This window comes from Haliotis rubra, unplaced genomic scaffold, assembly GCF_003918875.1.
Source record: "Haliotis rubra isolate DU_JTF1 unplaced genomic scaffold, ASM391887v1 Scf760, whole genome shotgun sequence".
Lineage (NCBI taxonomy): Eukaryota > Metazoa > Mollusca > Gastropoda > Lepetellida > Haliotidae > Haliotis > Haliotis rubra.
Genome location: NW_025767480.1, coordinates 70,306 through 90,990, shown reverse-complemented (window position 1 = coordinate 90,990; position 20,685 = coordinate 70,306). Strand labels below are relative to the sequence as shown.

The 20,685-nt window shown below is 39.4% G+C and overlaps 1 protein-coding gene across 1 annotated transcript; it reads right to left on the bottom strand.

The window, feature by feature from the left end:
• Positions 1-3,620: 3,620 nt before the first annotated feature.
• Positions 3,621-18,265, bottom strand: LOC124260391. The gene is made up of 5 exons (XM_046694696.1): positions 18,194-18,265; positions 10,139-10,207; positions 8,778-9,082; positions 4,915-5,019; positions 3,621-4,535 (listed from the first exon to the last, which is right to left on the bottom strand). The coding sequence occupies exons 2-5, from the start codon at positions 10,146-10,148 to the stop codon at positions 4,017-4,019; spliced, it is 939 nt and encodes a 312-aa protein (XP_046550652.1). The 5' UTR covers positions 10,149-10,207; positions 18,194-18,265; the 3' UTR covers positions 3,621-4,016.
• Positions 18,266-20,685: the final 2,420 nt, after the last annotated feature.

The following is a 20,685-nucleotide window of genomic DNA, read 5'->3' as shown; positions in this document are numbered from 1 at the left end:
TGAATATCTCGAAAACATCAGCCAGCAATATCACATCTGTTTTCAAATACAAATCGTGATAATCACCTAGATTCTGACACCCCAGTTTTTCCCATACTTTTTTCGCGTGTTCGTAATCGTCTTGTGTGATAGACGCGTCGGGCAGCTTGCTATAGAAGCTGTCAATGGGAGGTAACTGTGTTTCATTAAACTTAGACCAGTCATCCATATATTCAAACGGGTAGATACCCTTACGTAGCGCAAAGCTCGAGTTTCCTCTTCTGTGTAACGATTAGTTACAGCTAAGTCGTTCGGGTTATTAGCCTTGACCAAGCTGTCTAGAGACGACAACAGAAACTGAACACCATCTATGAATCAACCCATTTAGCGAAAAGGATATATATCTTTCCATATTGTTTGGGATACAGGATATGTTGCCTTTGACCTTTGAAATAGCTTGCATAATCAAGTGTGAATCATACCCGCGAAGATTGTGAAACACCACTGGTATATGAATAAGTTTAGGATTTATTCTTAGCTTCAAGTTACATTCATTGTGAGCCGCACCTCTGTATTTACCAGTAATGTGACAGTGATCTCTAACTGAATCACCATTCAGAGGTTTACAGCACACATGACAATGTGTGCTTTTGTTGTGGGCTTCCCGGTCTGCTTGGGTCATACGCATTGGTGTTTTGTTGCATAGTTTTTTAATTATCTTTTTCTATTCGTGTTGTAAACACTTTAGAAATTCTTCAGCCTCGTCTTGTCCTCTATAAATAACGGGAGGGTTAGTTTGACCATCACAACGAACGACCACATACCCGAGCCCACACGCTTCGTGCTCTTGTACTTTTTGTGTGAAACTTTGATTAGTGGATTGAGCCACTGTATCGATTAGTTTAATGATAGCTTCGAAGTCGGCGTAGATAATATATGGTACTGGCATTTGATTTTTGTGGTTGATAAATTTCAAGATGTTGTTTTTTTCTCTCGGCATATCTATTCGTACGGCTGTCTCCCCTACACCTAGGCAATCAACCCTGTGCGAATCTAGCAGATCAGCCCTAGAAAACCCGTGAAGGCACCTTTCACAAAAGTGTTTCTTTTCCCTGTGTTTCGATTGATTGTAAAACAGTCTGCTGAAATTCTTTATCCATGTGTAGTGATATTTTTCACCTTGTTGGATCATAAATATATTGATCATTTTACGACAATCCTTATACAATAAAGGACTTATCCTGTGTACTATTAAGTTTTTACCTTCGTGTCCGAAAACGTTTATGGCTAAGTCTTGATTCTGTTGTTCTATTTTTTGGATCTGAGAGATGGGGGTGGGTTCGTCTATACCTTCCCAATTGAGCCCATCATCTTCTGGATAACTGGAAAGTCTATCGGAATGTTTTTCAGCTGGAAATTTAGCGGATCTTATCGCTATCCTCATACAATTGTTACCTCGGTTTTTAACGTTAACCATGGCTTGTTTTTTCTTGAAATACTCAGACAGGGGTAAGTACGATCCACCTTTCAACTGTATATAGTTTGCTATATCCAGGTAGACCATGTTAATCTTGTCAACAACCCAACCAGAACCCATATTAGTGTAACGTTCTAGTGTTTCTCGCATTTTTTCTAATGGTCTGTCTATAGAAGAGTTGATAGTGTCTGGTTGCGTTGTAACTTCTTGATTACCTCTGAAGTAAACATTGGTGTATTCAGTTGTTTCATTCGACTGTTGTTTCTCTAGTGTCATGTTCAAAGTGAGTTGAAATTTAAAACCTCTTAAATCTTTCAGTTCTTCGTTTACTTTGTCAAATACCAATGGTTTTATATCTTCAACGTCTATATTTCTTTGAACTGCCATCTTCCAACCTCTCAAATATTTACCTACAGCATGCTCAGTAGGCGTGAATTGTAATTCTATAGGTTTTTGTTCTTTCAGTAATTCAATGAGCTCAGATTTCCTCATACGAGAATAACCTCGCATTCCACGTTCACGAGCTTGCTTTGTTAGTTCTTTCCCAGTAGGTGTTTTTTGATACTTAAGACCTAATACAGACCTAAGTCCACGGTCTCGTGCTTGCTTTTTCAATTCATGTACTGTAAACATATCATAAAGTTACAAACACAGTGTTGATATTATATGTGAGAACAATTCTCTAAATAGACAAACATCCTTCATGTTAAACATAAGATGATGTAATAGATATAGGATTGTGTAATCTAACCCGTAACATACACCTTTCATACATCGAGGGACTTGATACCATTTGGCTTCATGAAATGTGACACTCTCATGGTGAGAGAAAAACATAAACACAGTCTTCCTCGGGAGATAAAAAGTTATATGTTTACAAATTAATAGGATTCTTATTGATTCCATGCCCCGTACCACATAGTCTTCCTCTTTTGAGTAAGACTATAGCTACTTTTTACAGGTGAGGTGAAAAGTAGTTATGTTATGGAATAGATACTTATTGATTGCTTGCCTTATATAGGATGACCCCATACACCATAGTCTTACTATGTCGAGTAAGACTATGGTTACTTTTTATCTCCCTTAAAAGTAGCTATAGTCTTACTCTTTCGAGTAAGACTATGACTACTTTACGGGGAGATAAAAAGTAGTTGTGTTATGGATTTATAAATTAATATGAGTTAGGAATAGATACTTATTGATTCCTTGCCTTATATAGGTTGGTCCCCTACCCCCATTGTTTATACTACTTGACGGTATCATCACAGCGGTACCTCGCTATATCGCTAGAATTTCGTACACTCCAGTGGGTTCAAAGGGCTATTGGTCGGTGGATTCAACCAGGCAATTTGACACTGGCTCATTCTCTCATCAGCTGCCGTCAGATGAGCGTGACCTGAGAGCCTATTATATGCAAGGTTAGCAGGCATAAAACGTGATGGTTTGTGTATACGCATACCAAAGGTCGGTCATCAACATATTACCTCAACAAATGCATGCAGACTAAAAGACGAGTTCAGTTTGGATTTAGTTGAGCAGACAAAAACAGCAGCGGAGGCAGACTCTGACAAGGCAATGGATTTACAATATGAACATTCGTGTATGTGTGTAGCCAGTATTGTAGAATATGCTACTTGTTGTGTGCATATCAAGATGTTCATTACTAAAATGGAAATACTGATGGATACTTGAGATGAAACTCGAAATTAATTACATTTACATCAATACTAACACTGTTCCAGGAAATCGGCTTTGTCGTGCCGTGGTACTTGTCACTTAAAGTCGGCGGTTCTGGCCGTGTGGGCCACCTTCCCCCACATCTGATTCCTAGCCTAACTGCTTAAACAGGCTGGGGGCAGGACATAATTATGACTGCTGCTGACTGTGTGTGATAGATTCCTTGAATTACTAAGAGAACCAAGCTGAATGCACACATTGCCCAATCAACCTGTAAACATGCTCGACGTTGTGTTTATGGCTTTTCTACCGTTCATGCCAAACGGTCACGCACAACCCGATTTCGTTTCTTGATACATGATTTTATTATTAGTATTTCGTTAGAAAAGTTCACAACGTCATAGCAGAATGACCACCATATAATGTACGAATGAAATGGAAAGTATTTCGCAACAACTAGGAGTGGAACACAACATACAGAGAAAAAAAAGAGATAAAATAGTTTATTCATAAAAAACAATACCATAAATAATGAACAATATTGTATCAAAGATGTCTGGAAATATAAAGGCGAAACTTGACTCACGAATGACACGAAGGAGATAATGCTCGGGTCCAATGAATGGGTTTTCACTGGGTTTTCCTTAACTTATCATGCCGGAGTTAGAAAAAACTATACAAAAATAAGTAGGCATTTGTCTCACCAAGAGCAGCTGGTTCTTGTAAAGAGACCACATACTTGAACATTAAACGTCTATGCCCACTTCAGCATAAACAGCAATTATAAGAGACTTCTCATTTGAGCAAAAAAAACCCTATATCTTTCACCCCATGGCAGTTTGTTAAATTGGGAAGAGTACAATGGACTCTTTCTGGCACTTTTTCAGGTAACTTTTTGTTTCAACTGTGAATCTAAATACTTGAAATATGCAAAAGAATCGCCTCTTTTAACTTCGCTCTTAAGATTCTTTGCTCGTAAACTCTCGATATGCTTTCCAAACAACTGCATAGCAATTACATTGATTGCAGCTTGGTCATACCTATGGCAAATGCCATACTTGTTCTGGCTATAATTACAATAAAGAATGGATTTATCAGGACACATACAATTATGATTTACAGCACATGCCATCCAAGGTGCAATTATGGCATCTCTCACAAACTCTTCATTATGAAACATCATGAAATTGGCTTCCACCATGGTGAATGGCGCATATATACACGCTGTGGTATTGAAGTAGTTTATCATCCTTGTGTCAATAAATGTGGGAGCTCGTCCTCCCCCACCTCCGATGGTCAACCCCTGAAGAGGAACGTCCATCAGTGCTTTCTTCAACCCTTCCGTCGGTAGCCTGATGGAGGTGTCCATCCACACCACAATGTCAGCAGCCTTTATGTTGGCCTGAAAGTCACCAGACTACTTTCAGTTACTGAGATATCAATAAAGACAAGTTCATAAGTGTTTCGCATTTCGCATTTCTCGAACACATGGCAGGAATATAATCGAGACTGGTGTTTCTATGGTGGTCGAGTTTCGAAAATGTTTGTTACGATTCTCCATTAAGCTGATTTTTCTTTGCATGAAAAGTTGTAACTTACTCATAGGACGTTCCCGTCAGTAATGGAAACTTGTTGTTGAAATTGATGTGTTCAATAACAGACCACAACAGTCTAAATTGCCGAGAGGAAAACATCGTCGAATACTTCGTTGTTCAAGAATGAACTTTTATGATACTATAAGTGATACCATTAACGTTCCAGGAATGCACGAAATATTTCACCTGTATTATTATGGGTTTCCAAATATAACATTCCATCCGTCTCATCCACTGGTCCAACTTTTGCAATGGGAAGATTTTCACATCACATTTGCAGTGCTTCTCAACCTGGAACAAGGGGGTATTGTGAGAGGAGTCAGATAGTTGGTTTGACTTTCAGTCATTCTAAGACATGTGCGGACGTGAAGTGTGGACGTAAAGTCCTAGTATTTCAACAGTTACATGACGGCGTCTCAACTTGTAAACTTATACAGTTATATGATATCGTCTCACTTGCATCCATATTCTGTCACTTGACAGAGTCCGTACGTGTAACATAAAGACAGCGTCCCAACTTGTATCCTTATACAGTTATATGACAGCGTTCCTACTTGTACGCTTATACACTAAGATATGATATTATGACAGTGTCATCATTTTTAACCTTATACAGTCATATGACAGTATCTCCACTTCTAACCTTCTAACCCACTTGTAACATTATGCAGTCATATGACAGTATCTCCACTTCTAACCTCCTAACCCACTTGTAAGCTTATACAGTCATATGACAGTATCTCCACTTCTAACCTTCTAACCCACTTGTAAGCTTATACAGTCATATGACAGTATCTCCACTTCTAACCTTCTAACCCACTTCTAAGCTTATACAGTCATATGACAGTATCTCCACTTCTAGCCTCCTAACCCACTTGTAACCTTATGCAGTCATATGACAATATCTCAACTTCTAACCTTCTAACCCACTTGTAAGCTTATACAGTCATATGACAGTATCTCCACTTCTAACCTTCTAACCCACTTGTAAGCTTATACAGTCATATGACAGTATCTCAACTTCTAACCTTGTAACCCACTTGTAAGCTTATACAGTCATATGAGAGTATCTCCACTTCTAACGTTCTAACCCACTTGTAAGCTTATACAGTCATATGAGAGTATCTCCACTTCTAACCTTCTAACCCACTTGTAAGCTTATACAGTCATATGAGAGTATCTCCACTTCTAACTTTGTAACCCACTTGTAAGCTTATACAGTCATATTACAGTATCTCCACTTCTAACCTTCTAACCCACTTCTAAGCTTATACAGTCATATGACAGTATCTCCACTTCTAACCTTGTAACCAACCTGTAAGCTTATACAGTCATATGACAGTATCTCCACTTCTAACCTTCTAACCCACTTGTAAGCTTATACAGTCATATGACAGTATCTCCACTTCTAACCTTGTAACCCACTTGTAAGCTTATACAGTCGTATGACAGTATCTCAACTTCTAACCTTGTAACCCACTTGTAAGCTTATACAGTCATATGACAGCATCTCCACTTCTAACCTTCTAACCCACTTGTAAGCTTATACAGTCATATGACAGTATCTCAACTTCTAACCTTGTAACCCACTTGTAAGCTTATACAGTCATATGAGAGTATCTCCACTTCTAACGTTCTAACCCACTTGTAAGCTTATACAGTCATATGAGAGTATCTCCACTTCTAACCTTCTAACCCACTTGTAAGCTTATACAGTCATATGACAGTATCTCCACTTCTAACTTTGTAACCCACTTGTAAGCTTATAAAATCATATGACAGTATCTCCACTTCTAACCTTGTAACCCACTTGTAAGCTTATACAGTCATATGACAGTATCTCCACTTCTAACCTCCTAACCCACTTGTAACCTTATGCAGTCATATGACAATATCTCAACTTCTAACCTTGTAACCCACTTGTAACCTTATGCAGTCATATGACAGTATCTCAACTTCTAACCTTGTAACCCACTTGTAAGCTTATACAGTCATATGACAGCATCTCCACTTCTAACCTTCTAACCCACTTGTAAGCTTATACAGTCATATGAGAGTATCTCCACTTCTAACCTTCTAACCCACTTGTAAGCTTATACAGTCATATGACAGTATCTCCACTTCTAACTTTCTAACCCACTTGTAAGCTTATACAGTCATATGAGAGTATCTCCACTTCTAACCTTCTAACCCACTTGTAAGCTTATACAGTCATATGACAGTATCTCCACTTCTAACTTTGTAACCCACTTGTAAGCTTATACAGTCATATGACAGTATCTCCACTTCTAACCTTCTAACCCACTTGTAAGCTTATACAGTCATATGACAGTATCTCCACTTCTAACCTTCTAACCCACTTGTAAGCTTATAAAATCATATGACAGTATCTCCACTTCTAACCTTGTAACCCACTTGTAAGCTTATACAGTCATATGAGAGTATCTCCACTTCTAACCTTCTAACCCACTTGTAAGCTTATACAGTCATATGACAGTATCTCCACTTCTAACTTTGTAACCCACTTGTAAGCTTATACAGTCATATGACAGTATCTCCACTTCTAACCTTCTAACCCACTTGTAAGCTTATACAGTCATATGACAGTATCTCCACTTCTAACCTTGTAACCCACTTGTAAGCTTATACAGTCATATGACAGTATCTCCACTTCTAACCCTCTAACCCACTTGTACGCTTATACAGTCATATGACAGTATCTCCATTTCTAACCTTCTAACCCACTTGTAAGCTTATACAGTCATATGACAGTATCTCCACTTCTAACCTTGTAACCCACTTGTAAGCTTATACAGTCGTATGACAGTATCTCCACTTCTGACCTTGTAACCCACTTGTAAGCTTATACAGTCATATGACAGTATCTCCACTTCTAACCTTCTAACCCACTTGTAAGCTTATACAGTCATATGACAGTTAAATGAGAGCATCGCCAGTTGTATCCTTATTCAGTTAGATGACAGCAACCCAACTTGTATCCTTACTCGGGATGTATGATAGCGTCACCATTTGTATCCTTATACATTTACATGGCAGTGTCCCAGCGCACTGTTGTTAAAAACTGAATTCTTTTTTTTTATGTTAACATGATCACAGGCAGGCACTATCATATCATATCCAAGCTGAATCGAATCCTTTATTACAGAATTCTAGAACGCCTAATGCATGGGATTCCAAACTATTGGTATCCACAAAAACCTTTTTTTTACAGAAAAGAAAATTCAACTCTTGTGCTAAGCTGATTTATCGGATGAGAAACTACTTTTTTCAAATATCAAATGGACGATCATCCTTGATAACTCAGTTTATCAAATCACCATTCAAATGTGGCATATACCATACGGTTCAAGAGTCGTATTGGAGGAGACTTTGCTATCTCAGTCTCTCGAATTACCAACTTAGAAGATAGTCATACATGCAGTTAGTTCTCTTGTCCATAAGTTTGCAGTCAATAACTATTCAAATCGCCTCTTTTGAGCAACTTCATTCAAATGAATCCTCGTTATCAAAACAAACACATTCAAACCGCTTCCAGGTGCATTTATAATGAAGACATTATGAGAGTCTGTTGACTCCATTTCCGTAATTAAGATTTCCGACTAATTTATCTGACTTAAGCCATGGTAATAATGTATCCACAATTTTGCATGATGGTCTGATGGTCCATGTGTTCCTTCATCAGGATCAACTTCATGGACAGAAGCCGCGTCAGTGATTGGATGAACCCAAACGTACCGTCGCTTCTCCGTCAGTTAAACCAAACAGCTGCACATATGAACATATATGCATTATCAGTTTCCCATTGTGTCAGGCGGCCTCCCATTTTAAAAACAATTACTTTACATATGTTTTTTAAATCGATACCGAATGCCTCATTGATAACAACATGCATGCACACCTGTTGGTACAGTTGTGTCATTCAAGCTGGAATCAAGGGGTTCTGGGTATGTATTTAATGTACCGTGTCATAGAGAACTATTATTCGGGGGTAGTCATCGATCCTTATCATGATGTTTAGGTTGACTTACCTGTGCCCGTTCTGCTTGTGTTAGTCCCAGATCATAGTATCTAAGTGAATAATTACTAAATACTGTGGGGATGGTTTCATGGAAGTTCTTTAGCATTGCTTGGGATTCCGTAAAGTGGTTAGATGATGATCCAGTAAGGAAGAGAATCTGTTTTCCTGTGTGTTGTACTTGCAGTTCCTTCAACTGATTGATTTGTTTTACTGTTTTCAAATCCTCTGAGCGCATAGAGTTGAGAACGTTCTGGAGTCTGGCTAGAGGTTGTTCTGGTATATCCTGACGACAATCTGGATCGGTACATAACGTTGCTGAAAAGCAAATAAAAGGCATCAAAATGAAATTTGAATAACGATATTGAGAAATGTGCATGCTAGTTAGTTGTGAAGAGTGAATAAATGTACACAATGCCACCACACACCTGAACTGATCCGCCGCCAAATCTGACATGGCATATTAGGTTGACATTTGTAAAGAGCAGAATCAATAACACTTACAAAAACGGTTTACTGATGTCACTGATATTTACTGATATCATTTGAACTTCCATGAAAATCACGAATGACACGCTGTATGGGTGTTTAGGTTTGCATCCACAAACATTCTTGCATTTGGCATTTATCATTAACACCTGTCTTTGCTCTAATAGTTGGTATTACCGTTTCCATTTCGTCAGAATAGTGTCGAGTAGGAATCGCTGAATGGACGTATTAGGACTTTGGAAAGCGTTCTGTCTCTTGCTTCTGGTTTACGTAGTCATGAATATTGTAATATTTTGAATTTCACCATTTTAATCAAAAAATTCGTTTAGTAGGTTAATAGTTTTTTTATGTGTCTATAAACAAAGTGATATTAAAAACATAACAACACCGTAATTGGATAGCTTTATATATTTCCGACACAGGATTAGCTGTGAACTTACTCAAACAACATAACAGATACTGGGATGAACCAACATGTCAGTATCTGTTGTGGCCACCACGAGCATAGAATACAGATTTAATACGGCTACATATGGAGGCAATTGGATTCTGAATAACGACCCGTGAAGGTCCGGGTTAGAATGAACCTTCAGTAACCCATGCTTGTCGTAAGAGGAGACTAACGGGATCGGGTGGTCAGGCTCGATGGCTTGGTTGAGACATGGCATCGGTTCCCAATTGCGCAGATCGATGCTCAAGCTGTTGATCACTGGATTGTCTGGTCCAGACTCGATTATTTACAGACCGTGCGGCGTAAAACTAACTCACTCATTCACTCTGAATAACTCCTTGGGGAATGTTATTCTTCCATTTTAAAGGGTGTGTTATATGAACATATTCAGATAGGTATATCTAAGGATACGAATACTTTGTATGTAGCCTTACATGGGTGCATCTCTTTTGTGCATGTAGGAGTGTTTGGGATGGTCGACCACAGATTGGACTTCTGCAAATCTGTAAATATAGAATACATGTTTACAGAAAAAAAGTTCATGTACTCTTTCTGTGCATAGGATATGTGTATATCTCCAATATTTTAAGATAACATTGACAAAAGATTTGTCATTAAAAAACTGTTCAGATTAATGTAGAACACGATATCAAACAAACATATTTCAAAAGATATTTTCACTGCACAATCCAAGCTATATTTTACCGCAAAGCGTAAATACACGGACTGTACCCGAAAGAGTCGTTCATGTGCTTCATGTATGCCATCGTATCTCGTTTTCAGAAATCTCAAACTCCGGATTTCCTGGTCCAGGCCTAATTATTAGTCCGTCATATACGTACACTGTTACAACAGAAAGCGACACTAAAACAAAAACACTCTAACAAGTAGAACTTTTGACAGCCAAACCGTTAACGCAGTTCGGTTCTTACACTGCAGCCTGCAACAAGGGGAAGCAGGCAGGTACACTTGGATCTTTATCTTACCGTCATGTAGAATACTTTAATTTCATTGGTCAATGACCCTTTAAAAAGTTTCCGTGTCACCCCTCTCAATAGGGTGACAACTGTAAAAACAAAATTACCCGCTGCCACGGTAACCGTCAAACTCTTACCCGAGAGGCTGTGTCGCTAACAATCGCATGACGTCAGGATATGACGCATGCAGTGCCCGGAGCTCGAAAACCATTCGATTAGCTGTTTTTGAGTTCACTATGTACACAATTATTTTACCGACTTTCACTGCTCTATTTAAACTATTTTGTACATTGAATTGTTTGCACACTCAATGTAAACATAATTCACCGTTCTTATACCAGTTTTAAGCTTGTCAGAGTATATGTTTCACTGATTTTGAAAGTCCAGTCGAGAGACAGACGCCATTGTTTTACATGTCATATAGTCGGTAGCGATCTTCAAAATAAAATAAAATTATATTTTGCACATTTAACATGGCGGTAAGATAAATACGTTGTATGCTTCTCCCTCAGGTAATAAGGTCTGATGTACGCTTTTTTGTAGCAATGTCATCCCTCGCCTACATGTTTGGCTGACGCTGCTACAAAGAGGCGTACATCAGACGGGGGTCCCTCACTGTGCCCCCTGCCTTTGTTTCAGGGCGTGAAGCAGTCATCCGTGGTTAACTAACTGACAATTGGTGGATTAACAAGGGATTAAGTACAAATAAATAACAATATTACACCGCAGTATCTTCCACGGGCGTGTAATAAGTTTATGTCTTGATTTAACAAACATAACAATGAAATACATACTTTCTAAAGTTCAATTTGATGTTTCATATTTTATGAATATTAATTAGTCTCAAAGTATATCTATAATATCTGTCACAAGTAAGATAGATTGACTGATTATCCATTCAATGACTCCAGCACTACAACAAATGCTTAAATCATATAGCTGGGGGGCACAGTGAGGTTAAACCCATCAGACCGTATTGCCCTCGAGAGAAGCATAAAACTTGTAGTGTTTCGTCATGATCTGTTTGTTCATGCTACATGAACGGAGTGTACCCATACCCGTTAATATTCCTGTCTAATTGTACCACACATATGGATCTGTGCTTTACTCTGATGCAGGAAGAGACTATGTACATAATATTGCAATGTAGGCTAAATCATTGGTAAGCTGTAGTAATGTAAATACCTCGATCTCTGTTGAGTGTCGGGTTGAGTCTCCTGATATTAAGTTTAAGAGTATTAAGAGTATTTTGATATTGAGGACAACTAATTCATGATCAAACAGCCCAACATGACAATCACCGCAGATCAAGAATTTTATCCCAACAGCCAACTATCACCTAACCATAGGCAGTCAATAATAGCTCAATAGAGAAGCTCAGTTCGGAAAATATCGTAAACACGAACCCGCAAAACTGAGAAGACATTTTTGTTATGTTTTATTTTTGTTTTTTCCAACATGTTAGCAATTTGTCATGTTGACACATTTTTGAATTTTATCATTTGTAATTGCCGAACAACTTGTTAAGCAAAGAAAAGCAAGGCAAAGCTAAGCTAAGCAAATGAAAATGTGCACAGTGATTTCTTTTTGTGTAGCACTCGTGAAGAGCAACCTTCTCGCGGTGAATGCCGAGTAAAGCTTATACCTCTTTCCCTGTGTAGACCCGGGGTGAAATGGGTCAACAGCACCTCATTGTTGGTCGTAAAAAGGCGACCGAATCTGTCAGGCAACCTGTTTGGGTTGCGCCCCAATGTCGGTGAAGGACGGGATTCTGGTTGTTGAGGAATAGCGTTTTTCTTTGCCCAACAAACCACCTTTATTTCACCAAGTCGGGTGGACGATTGGACCCGGTTCTATCAATCGGCTGGTCATGTCAAGCCCTGTGTTTGTATGTTTGTATGTTTACTCAGTAAACTGTCCTGTGAATAATCTTCATATATGTGTTTAAAATACCTGCCTGGAGCATATGCCCAGAAGGCGGTGGCTTATGGGCCAATCTGGTTGACCATCTGAATCAACTGGAGTATAACATTCCTTTGGTCTCATTGTTTGAATATCACTTACACATGACATCGCCCTTGTTGGAGCAGGAAGCCGGGTTGCTGAACCACAATATATACTACCATGGATAAACTTTTAAAAGACACGCCAACTGTCAGAATCAGATTCGGAACCTGATTCTTCTTCTGATGAAGTAGTCACCAAGTTACTCTGTTCTGAGAGGGATATTTGGTATCGTTTTCTTGTCATTGAAGCAAATAGTGAACGTAACCTTCCTTCATAATCACAATTTCTTTAGGAAAAAGGGCTAAACAGTAATGCCGTTGATTCAGAAGATGTGAAAAGACTTTTGGTTGAATGGGCCAGGAAGTTTCAAGCACATTAATCTTATGACATCGACAAAACTGGTTGATATTCCAATTACCTCGCAATTTATCCAAAGATCTAGGTTTGGTTATGGCTGTTTTTTCATACATGGTTCAGCCGTAAGTCCTACATTCAAGACCTTGACACCATGGTCTTAGACTATGTTTAGGCGCATTTAAAACGGATAGAACTGGCACTGCAGCATGTTACTGAACTCCATTCCAATCCATCCTATTCTGCCTGTAACATTGTTGTTAATCCTCGTTATCGGATGATGATATGAACCCAGCTCAATTGCTCCACTTGGGGTCCGAATTCAACAAAGTAAATTAAATCTATCTGCAATTGCCGATATCAAACTACCTGTGGTGCCACAGTACCAACTTGAACGAAAGGCTGATACAAACCCCTTATCATGTCAACAAGCTTTCCTAGAAATTCAACACAACTCTTCCGGTTATAAAAAAATAATATATACAATGGTGGATCGAAAAATGGAGACACGCTGACAGCTGCACCTGTTACTCATGATGAGACTCTGTCGTTTCGTTTAGTAGATGGAAATTAAATGTTTACGGTGGAGGCTGAGGCTATCCTTCTTTGAGTGGCATTTGTAGAAGTTGGAGAGTCAGATAAGGACAAACTTGGATGAACAGTGATGAACTAATGCGTATGCATGCTTATCATCTTGGAGATCATGACATACCCCTGTCTGATAGTGTAAAGTACGCGGGTGTTCTTCTCCAAAGTAATCTTTCTTTTAAACTATATATTGAGGAGAGCTGTACTAAAGCAAGGCGCACTGTTAATTCCCTCCTCTCTGTTGGTCTAAACACTAGGGATTTGCATCAGTATTCAAGTATTAAGATATGGAAAAGAATGATATTAACAACGAGTTTTTATGGCTGTGAATTACTACCCACGCTCCATGGTAAAGACCTTGAACTAACTTAAAGCACTCAGCGCTACTTTGCCAGGATTGTACGAGGTTTTAATAAACGCTCTCCTACTGACGCCACCCAGTCTAAGTAAACTTAGCCTCAGTATTATTCGTTACCCTACTATACTGGAGTGTAACGAATAGTATTGAGACTAAGTTTACTTAGACTGGACGCCACCATTGCTGGTCTAGGACTCTGGAGCATGGTCGGCTATATAGATAAATGCAGACTACAGCTGATTGGGCGTCTCTGTAACTTATCATGTGCCCGAATCTGTAAAACAATCTTTTGTGCATCTACCTCACTCTATTATTCTCATACCAAGAACTTAGACAGTTTATGTGGAGTACTGCTTTCAACAGCTAAGAAATATAACTTACTTCATTATGTATTTGACTACATCTGCACAGGAGAATTCCCGGCGAAACATAAGTGGAGAAAGATTGTAGTAAATGAAATAAGTAACCACGAGGAAGAAGTTTGGAAATATAAACTATCATGCAGAGCTGACTTGTCTTGATATTCTAAAATCCATACAGCACTTTAACCTCATGTGTTATACTACATGGCATTGTTATATCCAGAACTGAGAGAAGAATTGCAATATGTAATAAGGATTGGATCCGGAAGCAAACTATCAAAAGAATGTAAAAAATGTAATACCTTCGCTAACGATTTCTTTCACCATGTTATCCTAAACTGTGGATCTCTACTTTCAGAGAGAGATGTATTTTTCTCAACTCTAATCGGTAATCTTGATATTAACATGTATATCAAAATAGAGATGATGGAAGAGCATGACATGCTGGCATTCTTTCTTGGGGCCAATAACAATGATATTGATGAAATAAAAAGGCATTTCACTATTATAGAATTCTCAAAGTATTTGTATAAATTAAAAGATATCCTCAATTACCTGTGGTAATAATCTAGCCAATACCCGACTGTAAATAACCTGTATATATTTGGGGAAATGTTCCCATATTCTATGTATGTACACGTATATATATATATATGTGTGTGTGTGTGTGTGTGTGTATGTTTGTTGAGTATTCTGTTAATTATATAAGTATATAACCATAATGTTTTGAGGATCTTCGGACCTATCTGGAGGAAATAAAGACATTCATTCATTCATTCATATCGTATCAGCTTTGCAATCACACACTGTAATGCCTATATCGTACCAGCTGTGCAAACAGACACTGTGATGCTGTATATCGTACCAGCTGTGCCATCACACACTGTGATGCTGTATACACCAGTTGCACAATCACAAATTGTGATGCTTAATAACGTACCAGTTTTGTCATCTCACACTGTGGTGCTTCATACCATACCAGATATACCATAAAAAACAGAAATGCCATCGCATTTCATAAAACTCGCATTCCTATTAATTCAGAAATCACACACTTAGATACTTGCACTTCCACAAGATAAGCCACCACATACTATCATATTTGCTCTCCAACTAGATATGCCATCACACAATGTGATGTATGCTCCCCAACTACACTAGCCACATAAAGAAACTGTGCATTGTCAAAATATCATCCCAGTTGATAAGTACGATAACAATGTCAAAGGTACATATAAACTTTAATGGAGGGATCATGGGACCATAACAAGTCGGGAGAATTTCAATTGAAAAGTCAATCACAATGACGTCATGAGTCCACAAACGGGACAGGGGTCAAACGACCATGTCACAAGCTCAATAACGGGTATGTCCACCAACGGCATTGAGAACAGCAGTGCATCGACGACGCATAGAGCCTATCAAACGTGCAAGGAAGGCCTGTGGGATGTCACGCCAGATTCTCTCAAGTTCTGTTGCAAGGTCAAGGACGTTATCTGGGGGGTGAGGAAGACGGCGTAGACGTCGATCCATCTCGTCCCAAACATGCTCTATCGGGGAGAGATCCGGTGAATTTGCAGGCCAAGGCAGTAAGTCAACGTTGTGGTGTTGCAAGAAATCCATAGCAACCCTTGCCGTATGAGGGCGGGCATTGTCCTGTTGGAATGTTAACCCAGGGCCATGACGTTGAAGAAAAGGAATTGCCACAGGTCGAAGAATCTGATCCCTGTAGCCCACACCAGTTAAGTTGCCCTGAACAATCACCAAAGGAGTTCTTTGGCGTGCTGTTATTCCACCCCAAATCATCACGGAACCACCACCAAAGCGATTCCTCTCCAAGACACACGCCTGTGCATAACGTTCTCCCACGCGTCTATAGACACGTTGACGTCCATCACTATGGGAAATGTTAAACCTGGACTCATCTGTAAAAACAACATTTCTCTACCAAAACAAGGGTCTGCGGACATGATTTCGGCACCACATTCGGCGAGCTTGTCGATGACGTTGTGTCAGGATAGGCCGTATGGCGGGACGCCGTGGTCTAATCCCGTGATGAAGTAAACGTTGTCGAACTGTGTTGGGGTTGATACGGCGAAGTCCTGGGATTGTTCGGGCAGTCATCACTGCAGTCTGAAACCTGTGGCGAAGATGGGTCACCCTTATCCATATGTCCTGTCTTGGCGTTGTTACACGTGGCCGTCCAGAACGTGGCCGATCAGTGACGTCATTTGTGTTCTGGTAGCGTCTCACCAGTGCAGAAATGGTGTTCCGGTGGCAGTGGAAATGTGCAGCCACTTGTCGTTAAGACATACCCTCACGGACCATCCCAATGGCCTCATGACTTTGTGCAGACGTGAGCCTTGGCATGCTATGCGTTTCAATAGCCGTTTAATGTTTGAACGATCGCAAGGGCAGGGGTTGAGCTTTCCAAAGTGACAGTATTGTGTTGCATTCATTTGCTCTGTTTCTCTTTCCCGGAATGCACGTGCAACAACGTATTGCACGTCTCAAGGACGAACTCACTGACGTCACGGAACGTGGCACGTGCATGCATGTTGGATACATGTCACTAATCTCTGAGTTTAAATCCTTATGTGTCTACACAGGTTTGATAAATTTAGATTTAAAATTTTTGTATGCACAGTTTCTTTATGTGCCTAGTATAGATCACACACTATATTGCGTCATCTCATACTAGAAAACCACCACACAGGAAGATGCATCATCCTTACCCAGATAATATATGTCATCGCTTCACCCCATGCCGGATGTCTCTTCACACAATATGAGGCTTGTTCTCCTACAAGATCCCGCATTATGATGCTCAATCCCATACAAGATGTGCACAGTACGCTGCTTTATCTAATATTTAAGTGCCATCACACACTATAGTGCTTCATTTCATTCTAAATGTGCCATCACACACTATGCTGCTAAATCCCAGACTAAATATGCCATCACACACTATGCTGCTTCATCTCAGACTAAATGTGCCATCACACACTATGCTGCTTCATCTCAGACTAAATGTGCCATCACACACTATGCTGCTTCATCTCATACTAAATGTGCCATCACACACTATGCTGCTTCATCTCAGACTAAATGTGCCATCACACACCATGCTGCTTTCTCTCAGGCTAAATGTGCCATCACACACTATGCTGCTTCATCTCAGACTAAATGTGCCATCACACACTATGCTGCTTTCTCTCAGACTAAATGTGCCACCACACACTATGCTGCTTCATCTCAGACTAAATGTGCCATCACACACTATGCTGCTTCATCTCAGACTAAATGTGCCATCACACACTATGCTGCTTTCTCTCAGACTAAATGTGCCACCACACACTATGCTGCTTCATCTCAGACTAAATGTGCCATCACACACTATGCTGCTTCATCTCAGACTAAATGTGCCATCACACACTATGCTGCTTCATCTCAGACTAAATGTGCCATCACACACTATGCTGCTTTCTCTCAGACTAAATGTGCCATCACACACTATGCTGCTTTCTCTCAGACTAAATGTGCCACCACACACTATGCTGCTTCATCTCATACTAAATGTGCCATCACACACTATGCTGCTTCATCTCATACTAAATGTGCCATCACACACTATGCTGCTTCATCTCAGACTAAATGTGCCATCACACACTATGCTGCTTTCTCTCAGACTAAATGTGCCATCACACACTATGCTGCTTCATCTCATATTTAAGGTGCCAACCCACAATGTGCTTCTTCATCTCATTCAAGATATATCGCCAAGCATTATGATACTTGCTCTTCAACTAAATATGCGAGCACACACGACTACTACAGATGTACCTCCAAGTTTCTTCTGGTAAAGCTTCAATAGATTGCTATAGGCTCCGTCCACTTTTTGAACTAAAATAAAAAGAAAGACAGTTCTTCAAACTGAAACTTTACTTTTCTAATTTTTGATTTTCTGGAATTATGTTGCGTCTCTTAACCCTGTGCTAGATTCAGGTGAACAGTGAATTTTTAAAAATGTTCTGAATGCAGGAATGATAAATGAAAAAAACAATCGATAACAATGATAACATTACCGGAAATATATGTCCGATTGTCTGTATACGCCACGACATTTTGCTTGGCTATATGTGCCTCGCCATTTAGCCTTGTATGGTATGCGTAGAAAACCATCACTAGTGACATCATGACAACAGCCATGAACACCCACTTCTTGTTGCCTGAAGAGGAAGAAGAGGAAAGCAGTAAATATGTCATCACCTCAAAAGTCACATAAAGGCAGGACTCGAGAAGAGCCAGGTTATCATTGGCATTTTAGCAATCCATGCTGGTCATAAGAAGCGACTCACGGGATCCGGTGGTCGCTTGACACATGCCATCGTATCCCAGTTGCACAGGATGATGCTTATCCTGTTGATCACTGGATTGTCTGGTTCATACACGATTGCTTACAGACCACTGCCTTATAGCGAGAATGTTGCAGCAATTATAAACGACAAATAAACGGACATTAAAATATTAAAAGTATTGTTCATCATTCATTGCAATGTCACTGAGAGTTTTAATGCTTGGTTGTAATAAAAGAACCGGTTTTCCTTGTTTACATTCAAGGTGACTGTAATTATGAAACAGGTTTTGTCGATTGAATCTAGGCCAGGGACCAACAACAATGACCCGACTACATACTTCTTTCCTACCACCAAAGTGGAAGACCCGTCATAACACTAACTGAGACGCTTTTCTAAGCCTCATATTAAATAATATTTCCCTCGAGACTGTGCGCAGTTGCCGGGGGAAGTCAATACCGAAGTATATGGGATGTTAACCACGTGATCAGCTCTCAGATAACTCCCTTATATTGTTGGATTTAAGGAGTATTTACACGCCGACTCAAGTGACAAAAGTAAACATGTTATGTCAACTAAAATATATTTACTGAGCATGACATGGCATAAAACTTTGTAACTAAGGATCTGGCATGCCGGCAACTCATTGCAGTCATGGATTTGATAACGTTAACACGTTTTTCTATGTCGCTGAGATTTTAAGAAGCTTGCATTTAATTACTAACGACCTAACGATCTTAATTAATCATTTTGAAAAGACACGTGAAGATTGGGGTTAGAATTGATCTTCAGTAACCCATGCTTGTCGGAAGAGGCGACTAACCGGATCAGCTTGTCACATGTCATCGCATCCCAATTACGTAGATCGATGCTCATGCTGTTGATGACTATGTGTCTTGTCCAGACTCGATTATTTTGAGACCACTGCCATAAAGCTAGAGTGCGGTGTAAAACTAAACTCACTCATTCACTCACTGATTATCTTAATGGCTAAACGTGCCCACAAGTTTCCGGTGGAGCCGGTACAGTGAAATATTGATTGACGATGAATGCACTATATACAAAGGCACAGCTGATAATGTCTGTTGTGATTATCACATGCATAATGACGTCCTGGAGTAGGGGAAATTAACGGTACTGACACACATATATACTGTGAATGCCGACAGGCTTCAAGTCATACTCAGGATCAACTTTATCTCGAGGGGATGTCACCTTGACTGAGGGCAGATCTATTAATAACACAATTCTCAAGGTGCGGCTAATTGTACTGATCGGGCCTATGTAGCACAATAGGCTAGGCACAACGTGCACAACAGCTCAACAGTCTAAACTCGGTCAAAAATGTGTGAATCCATGATACATGATTTGTGACGCAGCATGCCCAAATAACCGCCTCCATAACACCTCACTGGGGTGAGATGAATTCGGGGATCTCTTTTTGAAACAGTGTCCCCCTTTGCAGTATATTTATCTGGTAAATATGTGGAGAGTTGGTATTTGCTCAAATGTAAAAAAGTAACTTTAGTCAAAAGTCCATCCCAACCAGTCCTTTCCAACTTTCAATAATCCTTTCTATGATTTGTGTTATGATAATTTATTCTCCCTTTGTTTGGGACGATGGATCCATTGATGATACAAAATCAAAGAGGCCAACATAATAAAGTGATTGACTACTAAGCTATATCCGATGATTTTAATACAAAAGGACTTGTGACGCAATAATAGTTGCAATTTCAGTCCTTTGAAAAAATGCATGTTGAAAAGTCTAAATCCACTGATCCTTTCATCATAGTTTTGTATGTACATTAATATGATGACGTAAAACAGATACCTTTTCATTCAGAATTTTATTTTTCAAATGACATTTCAAAAGTTTATGAACATTTAAAGTTTATATCATTTGCTTAAGACAACGACCGAATTGTTTAGATATATATATAATTATGATCTGATATACATTTTGATTTATAATTCGGA